Here is a 24,171-nt window from a genome sequence, read left to right on the forward strand (position 1 = left end):
AAAAAAAAATTCTTGCCTTTTTAATTTATAATTTAATAGAAAGCAATAATAGAGCACATGTTCTGGAAGGAAACATTTCTGAAGCACTATTTCATATGTTCAAAATGGTGTAAACATAAGGGCAAAATTTGAGATAGATGTAGGAGTAGCAAACATAGGATCTAATGGATTTACTTTGTTAATTATTTGTCAAATTATCTATTTTGCTTTAAATGTCAGCACAGTGGTTAGCAGTGCTGCCTCACAGCTCCAGAGTCTCGGGTTCAATTTTGGCCTCGGGTGTCAGTATGGAGTTTGCACGTTCTCCCCAAGTCGGCATGAGTTTCCTCCGGGTGCTCTGTTTCCACCCACAGTCCAACGATGTGCAGATTAGGTGGATTGGCCATGCTAAATTGCCCCTTAGTGTCCAAAAGGTTAGGTGGGTTACGGGGATAGGGTGGAGATGTGGGCTTAAGTGGGGTGCTCTTTCCGAGGGCCGGTGCAAACTCGATGGGCCGAATGGCCTCCTTCTGCACTGTAGATTCTATGATTTTATATTTTCGTCTGCACTTTTGTACCTTCTAAACCACAGTGTGCATTTAACCCATATGCGATGGACTAATGATCACAAGTTGCTCAGTACAATAATAGTTTATTTCACACACACAAAGTTATTGTTAATCAATCACACACATATACAAGTTGAACTCTAAGCTAATACACCAGAAAGACCTTAACTTAACTTCCAGGTGACTGCCAAGTACAGAGCAGATATGGCCTTATCTGGAATCCTGTTGTCTGGCAGTGCTGGATGTCTGTTGCTGGTCGTCTGTGTCTTCGGCTCTGGTCTCTCTGTGGTTGGTCCTCTGCATGGCTGATGAAGGGGTCACCGTTCTTGTCGTTCAGTTGAATGCTGCAGTCGAGAGAGCAAGTGGTGGGCTGCGCAGCACCTTTTATCCTTTGGGAATTTTACGTGCTTTTGGGCAGTCCCAGGTGAACGACCAATCGATCGATCAGGGCTCGATCCCAACCAATTGAGGGTGGCCACCTTGATGGCTGGGCAGGTCCCAGTCAGCCATGGCCGTTAGTGTCCGAGGCACGTAGGCCTTCCCAAATAAGGAAAACAGACGCCACCAAGCCTGCCACTTATTGTTAGTTTCCACCTGGAGCCCATTGTCCCGGGATAACCTTTTAATGGCCTTTTTCCTGTGTCAATTTCTGCAAAGGTCTGAGCTGCAGCTTTTGTATATTTGCAAGCTGCAGCCTGTCTGTGTTCTGTCTTTGCGGCTGGCCTTTTTAGATGGCCACAGCACTGTAAGGCCATAGTTAACTTAATACATAATTTAAATTTTAGTGGAATAAAACTTATCACTTGGATTTTTTTTACTCTCAGTACATTGATGCTGCCTCTTTAAATTTTGCTTTAACTACTTTCCAAATTGCTCTTGCTTTCAGCTCAATGTGCTTTTCATAGCAGGACAAGCAGGACATTTCTCCTTGATGCTGTTTTAAATAAATCATTTATATATACTTGGGAAATAGCTTTGAAAAATTTATCTTGGAAAAACTGCCTTTCAATTTGATTTTCCATGAGTACATGGATGATGTAATAGGTGCAGCCTTGAAATGATCTAAATGCTATAAAACAACTATGAAATTGTGTGTTCAAGGAAGATTATAATGCATTGAACATGCTAATTTATTTTCTCTCACTTCCATCCCAGCCATGAATGATCTGCTCCAGTCTATGATCTCAGCAGGAGCGCAGTGGTCAGGCAGTTCTGAAAATTTGGAGGAACCTAATGAGGTGATTGCTGGGCAGAGGAGGACAGTACTGGGTTCCATGGCATTTTCCACAACAGCTATCAATCTAACCACACCAAACTCTTCAGGATTCAGACCCAAACAGAGACTTAAGCATAAAGGTATTGCTTGACTGCATTTGAAGTAAATTATTGGACATTTTTTGTCTCTTACATTAAGAACTAAAGAAATAGATAGTTGAATACTGTCAAATTTGCTGAATAGTTGCATTACCAAAGCCATCATCCATTTAACTTTGAAAAGGCACTTCAGTAAGACCAATGGGCTGCAATTATGTTTGCTATGTTACTGTAGTAGCAGCATGGAATTGCTTATTTATTCCATCATATTAAAGACTGAGTAAACAAGTATGATCTTGTTGGGCTTGACACAAGTAATTCTCCCATGCAGTTAAGGTTTCAGTAATGTAGAAATGTTGAGTTGAGTGTTGACCATCACCAAAGTAGTTTTCAAACCTCATTGCCAAGAATAGTGAAATACAAGGTAATTTCTCAAACACATTATAGTTCTGAAATACAAATACAGGCATAAATGAAAGATCTAAATCAAACTTACTCATCAGGGGAATTTTTGTAGGTGCATAATTGTCTCCCATCTTTTTGTATAAACCTTTTAAACTTGTGCTTACACTTTTGCATTTACAACATCTCATATAAAAATGCAAATGATATATTTTAGCTCTACAATAAGCCCACCAGGAAAAAAAAAGTATTTTACTGCCTGCTTTCACTGAATTCGTTATCCTGTATACTTACCCTCTCGCAGTTTGCTGACTTTGTGTCACCTGAGATATTCTAATCGTGTCTGTTCATATTTTCAGGCACTTATCTGAGCTCCTTCTGTCCCTGATGTGCCAAGTCAATCAATGACTGTTTCAAAGAACATTTAATCAATAATATTTTTGATTTATAAAACATTGTGTAGGGGCAAAAAGTAAAGTAAATGTGAATTGGATTTATATACACATATATAAATCCATAGTATATTTTGACCATAAGGTGTTTCTGGGAAGAATGCATTGTTCGACTTAAGATTGATTACCCTGGTTGTGTCAGCACTGAGAACAATGTGATTTTTAAGAGTTGAAGCAATTTGTTCTTGGTCTGTGAGTTGATTACCTTTGTTGGTCTGCATTTTGTAGCAATGAGGAGGTTTAGAGGAAGCAAGGGTTACATTGAGTGAGCTTCAGACTTCTTGATATATCTCTAGTTTCAGGCAGTATTAAAACCCCATCGTTACACAATCACGGATAAGGCAACCTCTGATCATTTCCTTATATTGCTCTCTACTCTACTCCCCTTACCTCTCCCAAGCAAAGTTCTTTCTATGCCCATCCCTGGAAAAAACTATTCTTCAAGTTAATTACCACTAAACTTTCAAATTCTCAATTGTTTAGCCTTTAATATTCAATTCATCATGAGGCCTGAATGGCTATTGATTCGTTAAATCATGTCCTTTGCATCACCATTAATACTCTTGTCCCCACAAATGCCATTACTCTTTCTCACCCAAATTGTTCCTCCTGGTATACTCCTCATCTCCACCCCAAGAAAGGCAGATTTGAAAGACTTTGATGAATAACTGATCAAACCATTCATCATCAGACCTAGCTGGACACTTAAAACCACTTAAAGCATTATCTGGCAATGCTCTCCATCATTAAACCTATGCAACGATCAGCCAGGAAGCAAAAATAATCTCTACCTCCTTCTCCGTACTACAAACTATCTTGAACAAGTCTACCCAGCCTCCTCCTTCATCACCTCCAAGCAAAAGTCATGGATGTTTATATCACAAAGATCAAAACTGCCATGCAGCGGCCTCTTGTTATTTCCCTTTTGTCCCCTGGCCCATCAGGACAAACTTACACACAATGTCCTTGCTGCCCTAGCTGTGAACTTGTGTCTTTCTCTAGATCATCTCTCCAACCTCCTGGTCCATGGCATGCCTCTCCTACTCCCTTGATGCTATTCTAATCAGACAAAGGCCCCATGTTATCTGATGACTGTTAATATTTCCCTCTTCAAATCCGCTGTCATCACCCCACAACTTAATTTCATGGGATGTGAGTGTCACTGGCGAGGCCAGAATTTGTTGCCCATCTTCAATTGCCCTTGTTACTGAATAGCTTGCTAGGCCCTTTCAAGCAGTTAAGAGTTAATCACATTGTTGTGAATCTGGAGTCATATATAGGCTAGAACAGGTGATGACTGCAGACTTCCTTCCCTAAAGGACATTAGTGAAACAGGTGGGGCGTTTGTAAGTATATTTATTTATTGATGTTTACATTTTAACAAATAATAAAACCACAGTAATGGTACAGCACAGCAAGAAAAAATAGTATCAACATACATGGATGAATACAGAGGGTAACAGGAAAACAGCATTTTAACTGATTCAATGCAATCATTAAACTTGATGCCTCCATGCACACCACCAGAGAACAAGGAAGAAAAAGATGAGGCTAGGAAAACATGGTAAAATGGAGCACCCCTTCCCACGTGCTGATTGTTCGCTATGACCACAAGAGTTCAGGATAAATTTTTTGCATCATGTTTAGGCGCACACCAGCAAAGATGTCCCTCAACTCCAGCAGCACCAGAAGCATCAATGACACGCTGTAATAATAATCTTTATTAGTGTCACAAGTAGTCTTATTTTAATACTACAATGAAGTTACTGTGAAAGTCCTCTTGATAACAGATCCCACCGTAACCCCCTTGTGATGTTCCTTGTATAGTTCTCCAAGATGGCTAAAAGTCGTAGTGTTGACCAAGAACATCAAGCTATGTATTTGAAACAAAGCTAGTTTATTTTACACTACTTCAAATGTTTCGCACACTTCACCAAGTACTAGCTAATGAAATAACAGTATGAAATCAGGGCATCATGCGGCACAGTGGTTAACACGGGTTCGAATCCCCACCATGGGTCACTGTCCATGTGGAGTTTGCACATTTTCCCCATGTCTGCATGGGTTTCACCCCCCACAACCCAAAGATGTGCAGGTTAGGTGGATTTGTCACACTAAATTCCCCCTTAATTGGAAAAGAAAATAATTGGATAGTCTAAATTTATTTTTAAAATGACGGCACTTGGCGCAGTGGTTAGCATTGGGACTACAGTGCTGAGGACCCGGGTTCAAATCCTGGCCCTGGGTCACTGTCCGTGTGGGGTTTGCACATTCTCACCGTGTCTGCGTGGATTTCACCCCCACAACCCAAAAATGCAGGTTAGGTGGATTGGCCACGCTAAATTGCCCCTCAATTGGAAAAAAGATAATTGGATACTCTAAATTTATTTTAAAAAACAACAGTATAAAATCTATGTTACAGAAATCTATAATATCTTTTCACTACAGCTAACAATCTAACTCGACCTTTCACTATCCTTCTTCATAACCTTCTCCCAGAATACCTAGAGATGCAGCCTTTTATAAGACTACTCTGTGGTGCCATCTCGTGATGAGATACATGAACATCATCTTGTTAACCCTTTAACTTTGTACATTATACATATCATTGCACTCCTCCCCTGAGATAACAGATCTGTCTGTCCCCCTGCAGGAACCAATCACAGATTCTTCATACCCGTCGTTACAAAAATACTCAAGAATCGAGTTCTAAAAGGATGTTATACATATACCACACAATACAACAAAACCACTACCTCAGGGACAGAAAAGAACAATTTTCATTTCATGTATTTACACAGGGAGGACGCTAAACTATAGATTTGGGTAATGGTCAGTGCCTCCCAACAACCTAATCAAAACAGGGTTAATAAAGGGGGGGGGGGGAACTACCAGGAGCAGAAAGTCACAGGATCAAAAAGGACCCAGCCAAAGGATCCATATTCCTCTGCTGCATGCCCACCACCTATTAATGAAAAAGAGAAGAAACTACTTGCCCAGAAGGTAACAGGATATCAACCATAGTACAGTCTTCAGCACAACCCCACGCCCTTGTGCCCAAAGAAGCATGTTAACCAAGGATATTAAATGCATCAGCAGAAAATCCCAGTCTCTCAGGCTGTCCCTAATAAGCGTCTTCGAGAATGGATTTCCCAAGCATAAGGGGGCACAGGAGCCTCTACCCTTGCTCTTGTCCAACATGTGAGAGATTCTTTCAGCCTATGTAGATGAAAGCAGGGACTAGGGGGATGGAGCAAACTGACACAGCACTGTGGTCGGCAGGTCATTCAAGGTGGGTAAAGTGGGAGGGGGATGGAGGTGTTTAATGAAAAGGAATTTGGTGGGGGGCAATATAGTCAGGGAGATGGATGCTGTTCCTTACAGCCAAGGCCTCTTAAGTCCTCCTCCACAGCCGCTGCTGTTAACCCAACTACAGATGGGATCGTCGGCATGCAGCCAGCTTCTTGGGTCAGAGGGGCAGTCTTTCAATGAAAGGCATGTGAAGCCCCCAACGGCGCAAGAAGATTCAGCCCATAAGATTAGAGGAGGAAAAATGCGTACATCATTTGTAACAAGATAGATTAATTTATGGCACAAATAGAAATAAATTAATATGATATGGTAGTTACTCGAGAGGCATAGTTACAAAGTGACTAAGACTAGGGACTGAATTTTCAAGGATACTTGATTTTTCAGAAGGATAGACAGAAAGGAAAAGAAAGTGGATTGTTCTGTTAATTAATTATGAATGGAGATGAGAAACAATAACAGAAAGTAGTCACTAATGGGAGTAGTCATTAGACCCAGTAACAAAGGACAGAGTATAAATGATGAAATAATGGGGGCTTACAGGAAAGTACTCTAGTCATTGTGGTGTTTAAATCCCAGTTGATGTTATAACTGGACCGGAAGATCCCAGAATGGAACCCAAGCTCAAAGATGTTTTGCTATTTTTAGAAAAAGTAGAGGAACAGAGACACAGGAATGCCAATTAACTTTTAACAACATCAAAAACATTCATTAAACATGAAATGTTTAACTATAATACAGTACTCCTTAATTCCCCCTTATTTTCACAAATGTAAATGGTTTTTAATGGAGATCGCAGGTTATATATCTTGTACTATAATGTTTTCAATAAACACATGGTCCCTGTAACCCAACAGTCCCTGTAACCCAACAGGCTGACTGTAGTCAGACAACACTCCAGTCTGAAACCCGATCTTCCATGGATTTCTTTTCAAATTCCTAACCCCAACCCTAACTCCAGATGATTGTCACATGAGCGTTTCCAAATTCCACACTTAAAAAGACACTTTAAACCATCTTTCACTAATGCTTTCCATCCGCTGTTTTCATCGAGGATCTGCCTCCAGGTTTTCCAAATATCCTTTCAAACAAGGCTTTTCCTCCGTTGTTTTAGCAAGGTCCACCTCCAGGTTCTCCAACTCTCCTTTCAGTATTCTTTTGTCTTAAATGCTTTTTCACAAACGCTGAGATCCAGCCACTGATTGCGATACAATTATTTCACCTATCACTGCATAGTCTGTCGTAAGATCTCAAAAACCTTAGAATCGCTTCAGATATCTTTCTGGCTTTTCACTAGCCAACTGCTTCTCAGCTTTGTCTGTGGCTTCAGTGAACAGTATCCTTTTCTGGTTTCAGTTTCCTCTGTTCCTTTAACTTCAAACTTCCTGGAAACGCCTCTTCATTTCTCTAGTTTCCTTAGCTAGCTGTCCTTTAGATTTCTAGATTTAGATTTATTGTCATGTGTATGTACCGAAGTACAGTGAAAAGTATTGTTCTGTGTACAGTCCAGGCAGGTCATTCCATTAGAGAAAAACAGAGGACATAAGATAAATACACAATGTAAATACATAGACATTGGGTGAAGCATACGGAGTACAGTACTACAATAGTACAGAAGATATGTAGAGAGATCAGTTCAGTCCATAAGAGGGCCTCAGGAGTCTGGTAATGCGGAAGAAGCTGTTTTTGAATCTGTTGGTGCGTGTCCTCAAACTTTTGTATCTTCTGCCCGAGATTGGAAGAGCGAATAACCCGGGTGGGAGGGGTCTTTGATTTTTTTAAAAATATTTCTTTATTCTCCTCCTTTTTCACATTTTATCCCAAATTTACACCCACCAACAATAATCAATAACAAATATGTCAATCCCCATATCAATAACAACGATCCCATCCTCTCACCAAACCCAAAACATTCGGCCACATGTTCACATAAACAAATGACAAAAAGGAATCAGGAATCACCCATAGCCACCATTAACACCCATCGCCCCCCCTCCCCCCAACTCTTTCCCCCCCCCCCCCCCAACTAATGTTCGATGTTATCCCGTTCTTGAGAGTGCATAATGAATAATGCCCATGAATTGTAGAACCCTTCTATCCTTCCCCTCAGTTCAAACTTGACCTTCTCAACAGTCAAGAATTCCAACAGATCCCCCCGCCACGCTGGGGCACAGGGTGGAGAGGTTGCTCTCCGACCCATCAGGATCCGCCTTTGGGCAATCAATGAGGTGAAGGCTACAACATCTGCTTCCGCACATGTTTGCAACCCTGGCTGGTCCGACACCCTGAATATGGCCTCCTGGGGGCCCGGGTCCAGTTTCATGTGCACCACTTTAGAAATTACCCTAAAAACCTCCTTCCAGTAATCCTCTAGCTTTGGACAGAAACAAAATATATGAGCGTGATTAGCCCCCCCCCCCCCCCCCCCCCCCCCCGCAACATTCTCACACATCTTCCAGTCCTTCAAAAAACCGGCTCATCCTCGCCCTCGTGAGGTGTGCTCTGTATACCACCTTCAGCTGTATCAGCCCCAACCTCGCGCACAAGGTGGAGGCATTCACTCTCCGGAGCACCTCACACCAGAACCCCTCCTCCATATCCTCTCCCAACTCTTCCTCCCACTTTGCTTTGATCCCTTCCAGTGGTGCCTTCGCCTCTTCCAAAATAGCTCCGTAAACCGCTGACACTACCCCCTTCTCCAGACCCCCTGTCATCAGCACCTCCTCCAGCAATGTGGAGGCCGGCTCCACCGGGAAGTTCTGTATCTCCTTTCTGGCAAAATCTCAAACCTGAATGTATCTAAACATTTCCCCCTGCTCCAGCCCGTACTTCGCTTCCAGCTCCTTCAATCCTGCAAACCGACCCCAAAGAAACAAATCTTTCAGTGTCTTAATCCCCTTCTCCTCCCATTTCTGAAAACTTCCATCCCACCTCCCTGGCTCAAATCTGTGGTTCCCCCAAATCGGCATTTCCCTTGATCCTGCCCCCAACCCGAAATGTTGGCGAAACTGCCTCCAAGTTCTCAATGAAGCTATTATTACCTGACTCCCTGAGTACTTCCCTGGAGCTATCGGGGGCGGCACTGGTGCTAGTACTTTCAATCCCGACCCCCTGCACAAACTCTCCTCCATTCTGACCCACTGGGAATCAACCCCTCTTACCCAGCTCCGCACCTTCTCCACATTCGCCGCCCAGTAGCAATACATCAGGTTCGGAAGACCCAAACCCCCTGCCTGCCTTCCCCTTTCTAACTCTGGCCACCTTCCCTCCCCATGACGACATAATCCTTCCCTCAATTTCTCTGAAAAAAGCCTTTGGCAGGAAAATCGTCAGTCATTGAAAAATAAACAGAAATTGTGGCAACACGTTCATTTTAACCGCCTGTACCCGACCCGCCAGTGACAGAGGGAGACCATCCCACCTTGCCAGATCAGCTTTCACGCTCCCCACCAAACTAGAAATGTTGTACCCGCCCCCCCCCATTCCCAGACAACTTGCACCCCCAGGTACCTAAAGCGAGTCACTGCCCTACGGAATGGCAGCCCCCACCCCTGTCCCCACACCCGGCCGAGACACCACAAAATACTCACTCTTGTCTAGATTCAGCTTGTATCCTGAGAAAGACCCAAACACTCAAAGCAGCTTCAATATTCCCCCTATCGACACACTCGGTTCCGACACATATAACAGCAAGTCATCAGCATATAAGGACACCCTATGCTCTATACCCCCCGCACTATTCCTTTCCATACCCCTGAACGTCTTAATGCGATGGCCAACCGCTCAATCGCGAGTGCAAACAGCAGGGAGGACATAGGACATCCCTGCCTGGTCCCACGGTGGAGAGAAAAGTATCTCGAGCTGATGTTGTTTGTGCGGACACTCGTTCTAGGCTCCTTCTATAGTAGCTTTACCCAATTCACAAATCTTGGTCCAATCCCAAACCACTCCAGAACTGCCATCAAGTACCCCCATTCTACCCGGTCGAACGCCTTCTCAGCGTCCAATGCCACAACCACCTCTGTTTCCTTCCCCACTGCCGGTGCCATAACGACGTTCAATACCCTTCTAATGTTTGAAAAGAAATGCCTCCCTCTCACGAACCCCATCTGATTTTCACCTATCACCTTCGGGAGGCACTCCTCCAGCCTACCGGCTAGTACCTTCTCCAATACTTTTGTGTCCACATTCAGAAGTGATATGGGCCTATACGACCCACACTCCGTCGGATCCTTATCTTTTTTTAGCAACAGGGAAATCGATGCCTGCCCTAAGGTTTGTGGCAACACCCCCTTCCCTATCACCTCTTCAAACATCCCCACCATCAAGGGTGCCAGCTTATCCTTGAAGTTTTTATAATATTCCACCGGAAACCCTTCCCCGACTGCCTCCTCCCAATCGCATCCTTTATCTCCTGCTCCACTATCGCTCCTTCTCATGTAGCCCTGTCCCCCTCCCCTAAACTCGGGTACTCCAACCCATCTAGAAATTCCTGCATCTCACAATCTCCCCCAGGTGGCTCTGACCTGTGCAACCCCGCATAAAATTCCTCAAAATCCTTGTTAATCAGATCCGGAGCCACCACTAACTTCCCTGCCCTATCCCTCACCTGCACAATTTCCCTTGCCGCTGCTTCCCTCTGGAGCTGACCTAACATACCTTATCTCCATGTTCGTAAACTGCACCCCTTGCTCATCTCAGTTGGCACACCGCCTTCCTGGTAGGTAGTTGGTCAAAGCTCGCCTGTAGTTCCTTCCTCTTTTCCAGCTTTACTGGGTCCCATCCTCTGCATAACTCCTATCTACCTCCATCATCTCATCTATTACCCTCTGCCGCTCCAACCTCTCTTCTTTGTCCACCCTGGCCTTAAACGAAATCACCTCCCCCTTACCACCGCATTTAGAGCCTCCCGGACGACCGCCTTCGACACCTCGCCCATACAGTTGAAACCTACGTATTCCTTAATTACCTTTTCAATTTTGTCACAGAACATTTGGTCCCCCAAAAGTCCCACATCTAATTTCCACCCCGGCCTCTGTGCTACCCCCTTCTCCAGCACCATATCCACCCAATGCGGAGCATGATCTGTAAAGATCAAGAGGAAGGCTCGAGGGCAGATAGAAGTCGAAAGAAGTTGAACCGTGACGTCACAGCCTGCAGGTAAGGGACTGGCTGGTGACTGGTAAGTAGTTTTTCTTTTATTTTCCATCAGGTATTATCGTGCAGGACGTAGAGGTTGCTGAATGAGTGCTTGCTGAGAAGAGGAGTGAATAACAGGTAAGCTCTTTCTTTCTTTTTCTTTTTTTATCCAGAGGGGATGGCAGGGAAGGTAGTGCAATGTTCCTCCTGCAGAATGTTTGAGGTGAGGGACGCCGTCAGTGTCCCTGCTGATTTCATCTGTGGGAAGTGCACCCATCTCCAGCTCCTCAGAAACAGTTGGGGAACTGGAGCTGGATGAACTTCGGATCATTCGGGAGGCAGAGGTGCTCATAGATAGAAGCTTCAGGTATGTAGTTACTCCGAAGAATAAAGATAGATGGGTGACGGTGAGAGGGGCTGGGAGGAAGCAGTCAGTACAGGGATCCCCTGTGGTTGTTCCCCTTAGTAACAAGTATACTGCTTTGGATACTGTTGGGGGGTGGGGGGACTTACCAGGGGTAAGCCATGGGGTACAGGTCTCTGGCACAGAGTCTGTCCCTGTTGCTCAGAAGGGAAGGGGGGAGAGGAGTAGAGCATTAGTCATTGGAGACTCCATAGTTAGGGGGATAGATAGGAGATTCTGTGGGAACGAGAGAGATTGGTGTGTTGCCTCCCAGGTGCCAGGGTGCGTGATGTCTCGGATCGTGTTTTCGGGATCCTTAAGGGGGAGGGGGAGCAGCCCCAAGTCGTGGTCCACATAGGTACCAACGACATAGGTAGGAAAAGGGATGGGGATGTAAGGCAGGAATTCAGGGAGCTAGGGTGGAAACTTAGATCTAGGACAAACAGAGTTATTATCTCTGGGTTGTTACCCGTGCCACGTGATAGCGAGATGAGGAATAGGGAGAGAGAGAGGAGTTGAACATGTGGCTACAGGGATGGTGCAGGAGGGAGGGTTTCAGATTTCTGGATAATTGGGGCTCATTCTGGGGTCGGTGGGACCTCTACAAACGGGATGGTCTACACCTGGACCAGAGGGGTACCAATATCCTGGGGGGGAATTTGCTAATTCTCGTCGGGGGGGTTTAAACTAGTTCAGCAGGGGCTTGGGAACATGAATTGTAGCTCCAGTACACAGGAGGTTGAGAGTAGTGAGGTCATGAGTAAGGTTTCAAAGTTGCAGGAGTGTACCGGCAGGCAGGAAGGTGGTTTAAAGTGTGTCGTCTTCAATGCCAGGAGCATACGGAATAAGGTGGGTGAACTTGCGGCATGGGTTGGTACCTGGGACTTCGATGTTGTGGCCATTTTGGAGACATGGATAGAGCAGGGACAGGAATGGTTGTTGCAGGTGCCGGTGTTTAGATATTTCAGTAAGCTCAGGGAAGATGGTAAAAGAGGGGTGGGGTGGCATTGTTAGTCAAGGACAGTATTACAGTGGCAGAAAGGACGTTTGTTAAGGACTCGTCTACTGAGGTAGTATGGGCTGAGTTTAGAAACCGGAAAGGAGTGGTCACCCTGTTAGGGGTTTTCTATAGGCCTCCGAAAAGTTCCAGAGATGTAGAGGAAAGGATTGCAAAGATGATTCTGGATGGGAGCGAAAGCAACAGGGTAGTTGTTATGGGGGACTTTAACTTTCCAAATATTGACTGGAAACACTATAGTTCGAGTACTTTAGATGGGTCTGTTTTTGTCCAATGTGTGCAGGAGGGTTTCCTGACACAGTATGTAGATAGGCCAACAAGAGGCCATATTGGATTTGGTACTGAGTAATGAACCAGGACAGGTGTTAGATTTGGAGGTGAGCTCTTTGGTGATAGTGACCACAATTCGATTAAGTTTACTTTAGTGATGGAAAGGGATAGGTATATACTGCAGGGCAAGAGTTATATCTGGGGGAAAGGCAATTATGGTGCAATGAGGCAAGACTTAGAATGCATCGGATGGAGAGGAAAACTGCAGAGGATGGGCACAATGGAAATGTGGAGCTTGTTCAAGGAACAGCTATTGCGTGTCCTTGATAAGTATGTACCTGTCAGGCAGGGAGGAAAAGTGGTCGAGCAAGGGAACCGTGGTTTACTAAAGCAGTCGAAACGCTTGTCAAGAGGAAGAAGGAGGCTTATGTAAAGATGAGACATGAAGGTTCAGTTAGGCCGCTCGAGAGTTACAAGTTAGCTCGGAAGGAACTAAAGAGAGAGCTAAGAAGAGCCAGGAGGGGACATGAGAAGTCTTTGGCAAGTCTTTCTACAGATTTGTCAGGAATAAACGAATGACTAGGATAAGAGTAGGGCCAGTCAAGGACAGTAGTGGGAAGTTGTGCGTGGAGTCCGAGGAGATAGGAGAGGTGCTAAATGAATATCTTTCGTCAGTATTCACACAGGAAAAAGACAATGTTGTCGAAGAGAATACTGAGATTCAGGCTACTAGACTAGAAGGGCTTGAGGTTCATAAGGAGGAGGTGTTAGCAATTCTGGAAAGTGAAAATAGATAAGTCACCTGGGCTGGATGGGATATATCCTAGGATTCTCTGGGAAGCTAGGGAGGAGATTGCTGAGCCTTTGGCTTTGATCTTTAAGTCATCTTTGTCTACAGGAATAGTGCCAGAAGACTGGAGGATAGCAAATGTTGTCCCCTTGTTCAAGAAGGGGAGTAGAGACAACCCCGGTAACTATAGACCAATGAGCCTTACTTCTGTTGTGGGTTAAATCTTGGAAAGGTTTATAAGAGATGGGATGTATAATCATCTGGAAAGGAATAATTTGATTAGAGATAGTCAACACGGTTTTGTGAAGGGAAGGTCGTGCCTCACAAACCTTATTGAGTTCTTTGAGAAGGTGACCAAACAGGTGGATGAGGGTAAAGCAGTTGGTGTGGTGTATATGGATTTCAGTAAAGCGTTTGATAAGTTCCCCACGGTAGGCTACTGCAGAAAATACGGAAGCATGGGATTCAGGGTGATTTAGCAGTTTGGATCAGAAATTGGCTAGCTGGAAGAAGACAAAGGGTGGTGGTTGATGGGAAATGTTCAGACTGGAGTCCAGTTACTAGTGGTGTACCACAAGGATCTGGTTTGGGGCCACTGCTGTTTGTCATTTTTATAAATGACCTGGAGGAGGGTGTAGAAGGATGGGTGAGTAAATTTGCAGATGACACTAATGTTGGTGGAGTTGTGGACAGTGTGCGGAAGGATGCTACAAGTTACAGAGGCACATAGATAGCTGCAGCGCTGGGCTGAGAGGTGGCAAATGGAGTTTAATGCAGAAAAGTGTGAGGTGATTCATTTTGGAAGGAATGACAGGAAGACAGAGTACTGGGCTAATGGTAAGATTCTTGGCAGTGTGGCTGAGCAGAGAGATCTCGGTGTCCATGTACATAGATCCCTGAAAGTTGCCACCCAGGTTGAGAGAGTTGTTAAGAAGGCGTACGGTGTGTTAGCTTTTATTGGTAGAAGGATTGAGTTTCGGAGCCATGAGATCATGTTGCAGCTGTACAAAACTCTGGTGCGGCCGCATTTGGAGTATTGCGTGCAATTCTGGTCGCCGCATTATAGGAAGGATGTGGAAGCATTGGAAAGGGTGCAAAGGAGATTTACCAGAATGTTGTCTGGTATGGAGGGAAGATCTTATGAGGAAAGGCTGAGGGACTTGAGGCTGTTTTCGTTAGAGAGAAGAAGGTTAAGAGATGACTTAATTGAGGCATACAAGATGATCAGAGGATTGGATAGGGTGGACAGTGAAAGCCTTTTTCCTCGGATGGTGATGTCTGGCACGAGGGGACATAGCTTTAAATTGAGGGGCGATAGATATAGGACAGATGTCAGAGGTAGGTTCTTTACTCAGAGAGTAGCAAGGGCGGAATGCCCTGCCTGCAACAGTAGTGGGCTCGCCAACACTAAGGGCATTCAAATGGTCATTGGATAGACATGGACGATAAGGGAATAGTGTAGATGGGCTTTAGAGTGTTTCACAGGTCGGCGCATCATCGAGGGCCAAAGGGCCTGTACTGCGCTGTAATGTTCTATGTTCTATGATCTGACAGTGCAATTGCCGAGTATTCCGACCCCTTAACCCCAGCCAGCAAAACCTTCCCCACCACAAAAACGTCGATCCACGAATATACCTTACGGACTGCTGAGAAAAACGAGTACTCCCGCTCCCTTGGGTGCAGAAACCTCCAAGGGTCCACCCCTCCCGTTTCCACCATTAGCCCAGCCAACGCCTTTGTCCCCGTATGATGGGACCAGCGAGCGTGGCCGTGACCTGTCCAACCTTGGCTCCAGCACCATGTTCCAGTCCCTCCCCACTATCAGTTCGTGTGTGTCCAAGTTGGGGATGGCCCCAAACACCTTTGCGAATGCCACATCGTCCCATTTGGGGCCGTATACGCTTAACAGCGGCAGTAACCTCCCCTCCAGCGCTCCTGTCACAATCACACATCTAGCCCCCTGATCTGCCACCACCTTCTCCATCTGGAAGCGTACTCTTTTGCTGACCATTACGGCTATCCTTCGAGCCCTTCCTGACTAACCCAGCCCTTTTTAAGTCTTACCTGGTCCTTCTCCCTCAAGTGAGTCTCCTGCAGCATTGCTACATCGGCTTTCAAACTTTTAAGATGCGCAAGCACCCTTGACCTCATGACTGGACCTCCTAACCCCTTCAGGTTCCACGTGACTATCCTTTTTTAAAAAAAATATTTTTATTCTCCTTTTTCACATTTTCTCCCACATTTACACCCATCAACAATAAACAATAATCAGCAAGATATGTCAATCCCCATAATAGCAACAATCGCATCCGCCCACCAACCCCCAAACATCAGCCCGCATGTTTACATAAACAAATGACAAAAAGGAATCAGGGATTACCTGTAGTCACCCTTAATCTACACAGGCCCCCCCCCCCCCCCGCAACGCTCACACACATCCTCTACTCCTTCAAAAAACCGGCTCATCCTCGCCCTCGTGAGGTGTGCTCTGTATACCACCTTCAGCTGTATCAGCCCCAACCTCATCCATGAGGTGGTGGCATTCACTCTCCGGAGCACCTCGCACCAGACCCCCTCCTCTATAACCTCTCCAAGCTCTTCCTCCCACTTTGCTTTGATCCCTTCCTGTGGTGCCTTATCCTCATCCAGAAAAACTCCGTACACCGCTGATACTGGCCCCTTCTCCAGTCCCCTTGTCGTCAACACCTCCTCTAGCAATGCGGAGGCCTGTTCCTCTGGGAAGCTCTGTATCTCCTTCCTGGCAAAATCCCGAACCTGCATGTACCTAAACACTTCTCCCTGCTCTAGCCCATACTTCGCTTCCAGCTCCCTCAATCCTGCAAACCGACCCCGAAGAAACAAATCTTTTAGCGTCTTAATCCCCTTCTCTTCCCATTTCCGAAAACTTCCATCCCACCTCCCTGGCTCAAATCTGTGGTTCCCCGAATCGGCATTTCCCTTGACCCTAAACCCAACCCGAAGTGTTGGCGAAACTGCCTCCAGATTTTCAATGAAGCTATTATTACCGGACTCCCTGAATATTTCCCCGGAGCTATCTGGAGCGGCGCTGTTCAGCCCCGACCCCCTGCACAAACTCTCCTCCATTCTGACCCACTGAGAATCAACCCCTCTTACCCAGCTCCGCACTTTCTCCACGTTCGCCGCCCAGTAGTAGTGACACTGCAATTGCAGAGCATTCCGACCCCTTGACTCCAGCCAGCAAAGCCTGCCCCACCACAAAAAAGTTGATCCGCGAGTATACCTTATGGACCGCTGAGAAAAACGAATACTCCCGTTCCCTTGGGTGCAGGAACCTCCAAGGGTCCACCCCTCCCATTTCCACCATTAGCCCAGCCAGCACCTTCCCCCCCTCCTGATGGGACCAGCGAGCGCGGCCGTGATCTGTCCAACCTTGGCTTCTGCACCAAGTTCCAGTCCCCCCCCACAATCAGCTCATGCGTGTCCATGTCGGGAATAGCCCCAAACACCTTCCTCGCGAATCCCACATCGTCCCAATTGGGACCGTATACACATAACAGCGCCACTAATCTCCCCTCCAGTGCCCCTGTCACAATCACATATCTACCCCCCTGATCTGCCACCACCTTCTCCATCTGGAAGCGTACCCTTTTGCTGACCAGCACCGCTACCCCTCGAGCCCTTCCATCAAATCCGGAGTGAAACACTTAGCTAACCCAGCCCTTTTTAAGTCTCACCTGGTCCTTCACCCTCAAGTGAGTCTCCTGCAGCATTGCTACATCGGCTGTCAAACTTTTAAGATGTGCAAGCACCCTTGACCTTTTGACCGGCTCTCCTAGCCCTCTCACGTTCCACGTGATTATCCTTACTAGGGGTCTCTCACCCCCCCCCCCCCCCCACTTTTCTTATCCACCATCACCATACCCCCGGGCCCTGCCCCATAAGCCTGACCCACCCCTGTCCATTGTTAACATCAAACCCCTCCCCCCCCCCCCCCCCCCCCCCCCAAGAACCCCCCCTACAAAAACATCCCCCAACATCCACCCCTCCACCCCCCTTTGCTCGCCTTGTCGGCCCATTGAAGCCTGCTATCCAGGCTCCAACGTCCGCAGTCCTCCTCTCACCTCACCCCCGTTCACTAACTGACTTTAGTTAGCTAGCGCGGGTGGCTCCCCCCGCCAAGACCTCTCGCCCCCTTCCGCCCAATCCCAGAGTATGAAACACCAAAACAAACCCAACAATTCAACCCCTACAATTCACTAACATAACATTTGACCGTCACAACACAGAACGCCATTAACTTGAACTCTGTAACAATGCAAAGAGAAGTAAATTTCAATATAAATCAGTAAAAAGAAAGTTGTAACATTTGTACATTTTCCAGCCGCTCAAACACAGTCCACAGTCTCTCTTCCAGTTCCGCTGTTCACGTCTGTCCCAAGCCTTCTGCCCTCACGAACGCCTCAGCCGCCTCCGCTGTCTCAAAATAAAAGTCTTTGGCGTTATATGTTACTCTCAACTTCGCTGGGTACACCACACCAAATCGCACCCCCTTATACAAAGCCGCCTTCACTCGCCCAAATGCCGCTCGTCTTTTTGCCAACTCCACCGTCCAGTCCTGATAGATCCGAACTGCAGTACCATCCCACATCTACTTCATGCAAAACTTATGGAAGCCCTTGGCGGCTCGTTCACTTTGGGCTTCGGCCTTAATGACCGATGAGCTCGGTCTAGCTCATACAGGGTGGGGCTCTCATCCTCCCCCATCAGCTCCGCCAACTTCTCAGCGAAGTATTGCATGGGCCTTGGGCCCTCTGTCCCTTCGGGCAAGCCCACAATTCTCAAATTGTGCCGCCTTGAGCGGTTTTCCAAGTCTTCCAGCTTTGCTCGGAGTCCTCTGTTAACCTCCATCACCCTCCGCAGCTCATCCCCCATCGAGGTGACCTGGTCGCTGTGTCGTGTCACGGCCTCCTCCACCTCCTGTTCTCGCCCTGCTCTCTCAGCTCGGGCGATACCTTTGCCACCTCCACCCTCACCGGGCCGATTGCCTCCTCCAACAATGACCTCAACACGACTGCCAGCTCTTTCCTCAGGACCTCCATGTGCCTCACCAAACGTTGTTCCAGCTCCACCACCATCACCTCGGTCATCTTCTCCACCGTAAGTAGTGCGGCCCCGCCTTGCAGTTTGGCTTCCGCCACCCTGTCAATACTTTTGCTTGTCTTCTCCTTCGGCGGCGAACCCGCGTTTCCTCCTTTCTTCGACGCTGCTTTTCGCATCCTTTAGCGGCTTATTGTTTTTTTATCTTTCCTTTCTCCTCTCGCCCCCTTCACCCTCCTGCCCTTCATCAATCTGACATTCTTCTATTTTGAAAAAAAAAAACTTTTACCAAACTTCCTTTTTTCTTTCTCCTCTGCATTCACCTGGGACCAGGCTTCAACCTTCTTTCTTCTTCCTAGATGGGAGCCATCCAACGTGGAGCACCCTCCCTACATGGTGCCCTGGCCTCGGGCCTGCCGCCTCGTCCTCCTCGTAGCTCCGCCCCCGCTGCTCTGACATGCCGGGCCCAGCGCCTCAGCGCCCGACACCCGCGCGGGGGTTCGTCACCGTCTTTTAAACCGGCCCCGCTGGCTGCTCATGGCGGCCCCAAAGGCCGACGATAGTCGGGGGGCACGTGAAGACTCGGGGATTTCCCCGAAATCACCACGAGTCGCGGCCACTGGCGGGAGCTCTTTTTTTTGCGGCCACCCTGCTCGCCCACGCCACCGGAAGTCCCTCCACGTGACTATCCTAACTGGGGGTCTCCCCCCCCCCCACCCTTCTTATCCACCATCATCATACCACCGGGCCCTGCCCCATGAGCCTGACCCGCCCCTATCCATTATTAACATCAAACCCCTTCCCCCGCTCCCAAAAGACCCCCCTACATTTCCTCTCGAATAAACATCGCCCAGCATCAATCCCTTCTCTCTCTCCTCCCCCCCCCCCCCCCTCGCTCGCCTCGTAGGCCCATCGAAACCTGCTAACCAGGCTCCAATGTCCACAGCCCTCCTCTCACCTCACCTCCGTTCACTGGCCGAATTTAGTTAGCTAGCGCGGGTGGCTCCCCCCGCCAAGATATACTGTCCCCTCCCACCCAGTCCCAGAGAAAGAAAAAACTAAAACAACAATCCAACCCATACAATTCACTAAACTAGGATATAACCGTCGCAACACAGAATGCCAATCAACCCAACCAATAAATTGAACTCTGTAACAATGTGAAGAGAAGTAAATCAGTAAAAAAAAAGTTATAGCATTTATACATTTTCCAGCTCCCCAATCACAGTCCAAAGTCTCTCTTCCAGCTCCGCTCCTCACGTCTGTCCCAAGCCTTCTGCTCTCACGAACGCCTCAGCCGCCTCCGCTGTCTCAAAATAAAAGTCTTTGGCACCATATGTCACCCTGACATATGGTGTATACCCGGCTTTGCCGGGTATACCATACCAAACGCACCCCCTTCTTGTACAGTGCCGACTTCACTCGCCCGAAGCCGCTCGTCTTTTTGCCAACTCCACCGTCAAGTCCTGGTATGTCCGAACTCCGGCACCATCCCACTGCACCTCGAGCTTCTGCTTCGCCCAGCTTAACACTTTCTCCTTCATGCAGCACTTATGGAAACAGATGATTACTGTTCTTGGCGGCTCATTCACTTTGGGCTTCAGCCTTAACGACCAATGAGCTTGGTCCAGTTCGTACCGAGAGGGGTTCTCCCCCTCCCCCATCAGCTCCGCCAACTTCTTAGCGAAGTACTCTTGTGGTAGTCACCACTAGCAGTATTATATGTATTACGGTAAGACATGTATAATAGAGGTACATGGATAAATCCCTGCCTACTGGTTCCGCCCAGTAGGTGGCGTATAAATGTGTGTGCTCGCCGGTGCTGCAGCCATTCTGGTGGCAGCTACAGGAGGCGCAACATCTTTGCTCAATAAAGCCTCGATTATTCCACTACTCTCGTCTTTGTGGTAATTGATAGTGCATCAACTCTGTGGCCTTGGACCCTCTATCCCTTCGGGCAAGCCCACAATTCTCAGATTGTGCATCCTAGAACAGTTCTCCAAGTCCTCGAGCTTTGCTCAGAGTCCTCTGCTGACCTCCACCACCATCCGCAGCTCGTCCTCCGTCGAGGTGAGCTGGTCGCTGATCTGCGATACGGCCTCCTCCACGTCCTTCTTCATCTCGCCGAGCTCTCTCACCTCGGCCGATGTCTTTGCCACCGCTACTCTCACCGGGGCGATTGGCTCCTCCACCAATGACTTCAATGCGACCGCCATCTCCTTCCTCAAAGCCTCCATGTGCCTCGCAAACTGCTTTTCCAGTTCCACCACCATCACCTCGGTCGTCTTTTCCACTGTAAGTAGTGCGGCCCCACCATGCAGTCCGGCGTCCGCCATCTTGTCAGCACTTTTGCTCGTCCTCTCATTCAACGGCGAGCCCGCCTTTCCTCCCTTCCTCAACGCTGCTTTTCGCATCCTTTAAAAGCTTATTATTTTTCCTTTTTCTCACTCTTCCTTCCTTCTTCAATTTCAAATTTCTTTAAAACTTCTTTCTCTTTATTTTTGTGTACCTCCAGAATTTCCCTGGGACCTGGCTTCAGTCTTCTTACCACATTCTAGGCGGGAGCCATCCGATGTGGGACATCTCACCTACATCGCGCCCTGGCTTCGGGCCTGCCGCCTCGGCCTCTGTTTGCCTTTGACCCCGCTGCTTCTTTCAAGTTTTCAGGAGAGAGAAAGAAAAAATTATTTTCTCTTTTCCTCTCCGTGCTCTTTGAGCCCTTCGGTTTTCAGGGTGCTCCTTAGGGAACAAAGTTGCGATCCCCGCTCCTCCTCCACGTGTAGCCGCTCCGCCGAACCCACCGGGACCAGTCTCTTCCCCTCCCGCCCTTTCAACCCTCCGGCTCCGTGAAACGGAGCTTTGACGCTATCACAGGGCGAGGGAGGCAGGGCTGACCCCGGAGAGGTTTATTTTTTTCAAAAAATCAGCAGGGAACCCCCTGATAAAGACCGCAATATCACAGACCGGTTGGAGCTTCTCCTGAACGCGGCCGCTCCGCTCGCTAACCCGGAGGGGTCTTTGATTATGCCACCCGCTTTCCCAAGGTAGTGGGAAGAATTGGCTTCCTTAATCATTACTCCATTGTATGGCTTTTCTTCCAGAACGGTTGAGAGCTGCTCACTCGAGCTGCCTGTCATCAGCGGCTATGAATTCAGTTAAACAGTTAATGGTCTTTCTGCCGTAAAGGTGCCCCGGTTGCTAAGCAACCACTCATTTCTTCTCCAAGCTTTAATTTATGTTTCACACGGTAAACACTATCAGTACAATAGAAACAGAGTGTGAACTGAAACCAAAGCCCCCCACACATACAAATACCGTTGTTTAACATGAATCTAACTAGAGTTTTACTCTTCTTACGCAGAAACACTAAATTAAATCCCCTTAAATCTATACCTTATTTCTAATATTTAACAATAGAAATATCACTCATTTCCTCTGTTTTCCTGCCAGCGAGAGACTTGAATATTTATATTGATTAGACAAACCAAATTGGCAAAGGTAGTCTTCAGGACAAGTTCACGGAGTATTAGAACATTATATTGTGGAATCAACCTGGGAACAGGCTATTTTAGATTTGAAAACTTGTAATGAGACTGGATTAATTATCTCATGGTAAATTATCTCATGAAGAGAAGTGTAAACATAACATTATGAAATTTCACATTCAGTTTGAGGTTACGAAACTATTATCTTAAATAAAGGCAATTACACTGGACTGAGAAAATAGATGAAAAGGTATGATAGTAAATGAGCAGTGGCAAACATTTAAGGCATTTCAGAATTCTGATCAAAGACATATTCCATTGTGAAAGAAAGAATCCAAGAAAGTAATGGAAAGAAAAGGATTAGTGTTTTGAGGATTAGTCGTAGGCTGAAGATTGGACGAATTTTAGCAACAAGCAAAGGATGACTGTGCCCATTTAGTTTTGAAACTTCCAACAGCCACATTCCAAGGTGAAAGTGAGAAACAAACCAATCACTCTTGGGAAGTGTGAAGAAAGAGATATTTCCTGTAATCCAAACACCCATCTTTTTTTATTCATTTGGATTTGTTTATTGCCATGTGTGCCGAGGTACAGTGAAAAGTATTTTTCTGCAAGCAGCTCAAACAGATAATTTAGTACATGAAAATAATAGAAAAGAAAAAGAAAATACATAATAGGGCAACACAAGGTACACAATGTAAATACGTAGACCGCAGAATTGGGTGAAGAATATGTGGGCATCGCTGGTTAGGCCAGCATTTATTGCCCAAACCTAGTTGCCCTTCAGAAGGTGGTGGTGAGTTGACTTCTTGAACCGCTGCAGTCCCTGAGGTGTAGGTACACCCACTGTGCTGTTAGGGAAGGAGTTCCAGGATGTTGCCCCAGCGACAGTGAAGGAACGGTGATATATATCCAAGTCAGGGTGGTGAGTGACTTGGAGGGGAACCTCCAGGTGGCGGGGTCCCAGGTATCTGCTGCTCTTGTCCTTCTAGATGGTAGTGGTCATGGATTTGGAAGGTGCTGTCTAAGGAATCTTGGTGAAGTATTGCAAAGAACCTTGTAGATATACACACGGCTGCCGCTGTTCATCGGTGGTGAAGGGTTTGAATGCTTCTGGAAGGAGGAGCAATCAAGCGAGCTGCTTTGGCCTGGATGGTGTTGAGCTTTTTGTGTATTGTTGGAGCTGCACTCATCCAGGCAAGTGGAGAGTATTCCATTACACTCCTGACTTGTGCCTTGTAAATGGTGGACAAGCTTTGGGGGGTCAGGAGGTGAGCTGCTCGCCGTAGGATTCCTAGCCTTTGACTTGGCCTGGTAGCCACAGTATTAATGTGGCTATTCCAGTTCAGTTTCTGATTAATGGTAACCCCCAGGATGTTGATTGTGGGGGATTCAGCAATGTTAATGCCATTGAGTGTCAATGGACGATCATGACATCCTCTCTTGTAGGAGATGGTCATTGCCTGGCACTTGTGTAGCGCAAATGTAACTTGCCACTTGTCAGCCCAAGCCTGGATATTGTCCAGGTCTTGCTGCATTTGAACATGGACGACTTCATGATCTGAGGAGTTGCGAATGATGCTGGACATTGTGCATTCATCTGCGAACATGCCCACTTCTGACCTTATGATGGAAGGAAGGTCATTGATGAAGCAGCTGAAAATGGTTGAGTCTTCAGCTGCTTCTAATATTTAACAATACAAATATCACTCATTTCCTCTGTTTTCCTGCCAGCGAGAGACTACAATCTTTATATAGATTAGACAAACCAAATTGGCAAAGGTAGTCTTCAGGACAAGTTCATGGAGTATCCTGAGGATCTTCTGCAGTGATGTCCTGGAGCTAGGATGATTGACCGCCAACCAGCGGTGAGTTTCCCCCTGGTTCCCATTGACTCCAGTTTAGCTAGGGCTCCTTGATGCCATACTCGGTCAAGTACTGCCTAGATGTCAAGGGCAGTCA

The 24,171-nt window shown here is 46.9% G+C and overlaps 1 protein-coding gene across 13 annotated transcripts in view; it reads left to right on the forward strand.

Annotated features, from left to right (window-relative positions):
• Positions 1-24,171, forward strand: part of LOC140424010 (girdin-like) — a 695,300-nt gene that overhangs the window by 624,400 nt on the left and 46,729 nt on the right. For all 13 annotated transcript variants that reach the window (XM_072507832.1, XM_072507831.1, XM_072507835.1 and 10 more), the window contains one exon: positions 1,704-1,904. In XM_072507832.1, coding sequence (XP_072363933.1) covers positions 1,704-1,904 — 201 coding nt within the window. The remainder of the gene's footprint in view (positions 1-1,703; positions 1,905-24,171) is intronic.

This window comes from Scyliorhinus torazame, chromosome 1 (genome assembly GCF_047496885.1).
Source record: "Scyliorhinus torazame isolate Kashiwa2021f chromosome 1, sScyTor2.1, whole genome shotgun sequence".
NCBI lineage: Eukaryota > Metazoa > Chordata > Chondrichthyes > Carcharhiniformes > Scyliorhinidae > Scyliorhinus > Scyliorhinus torazame.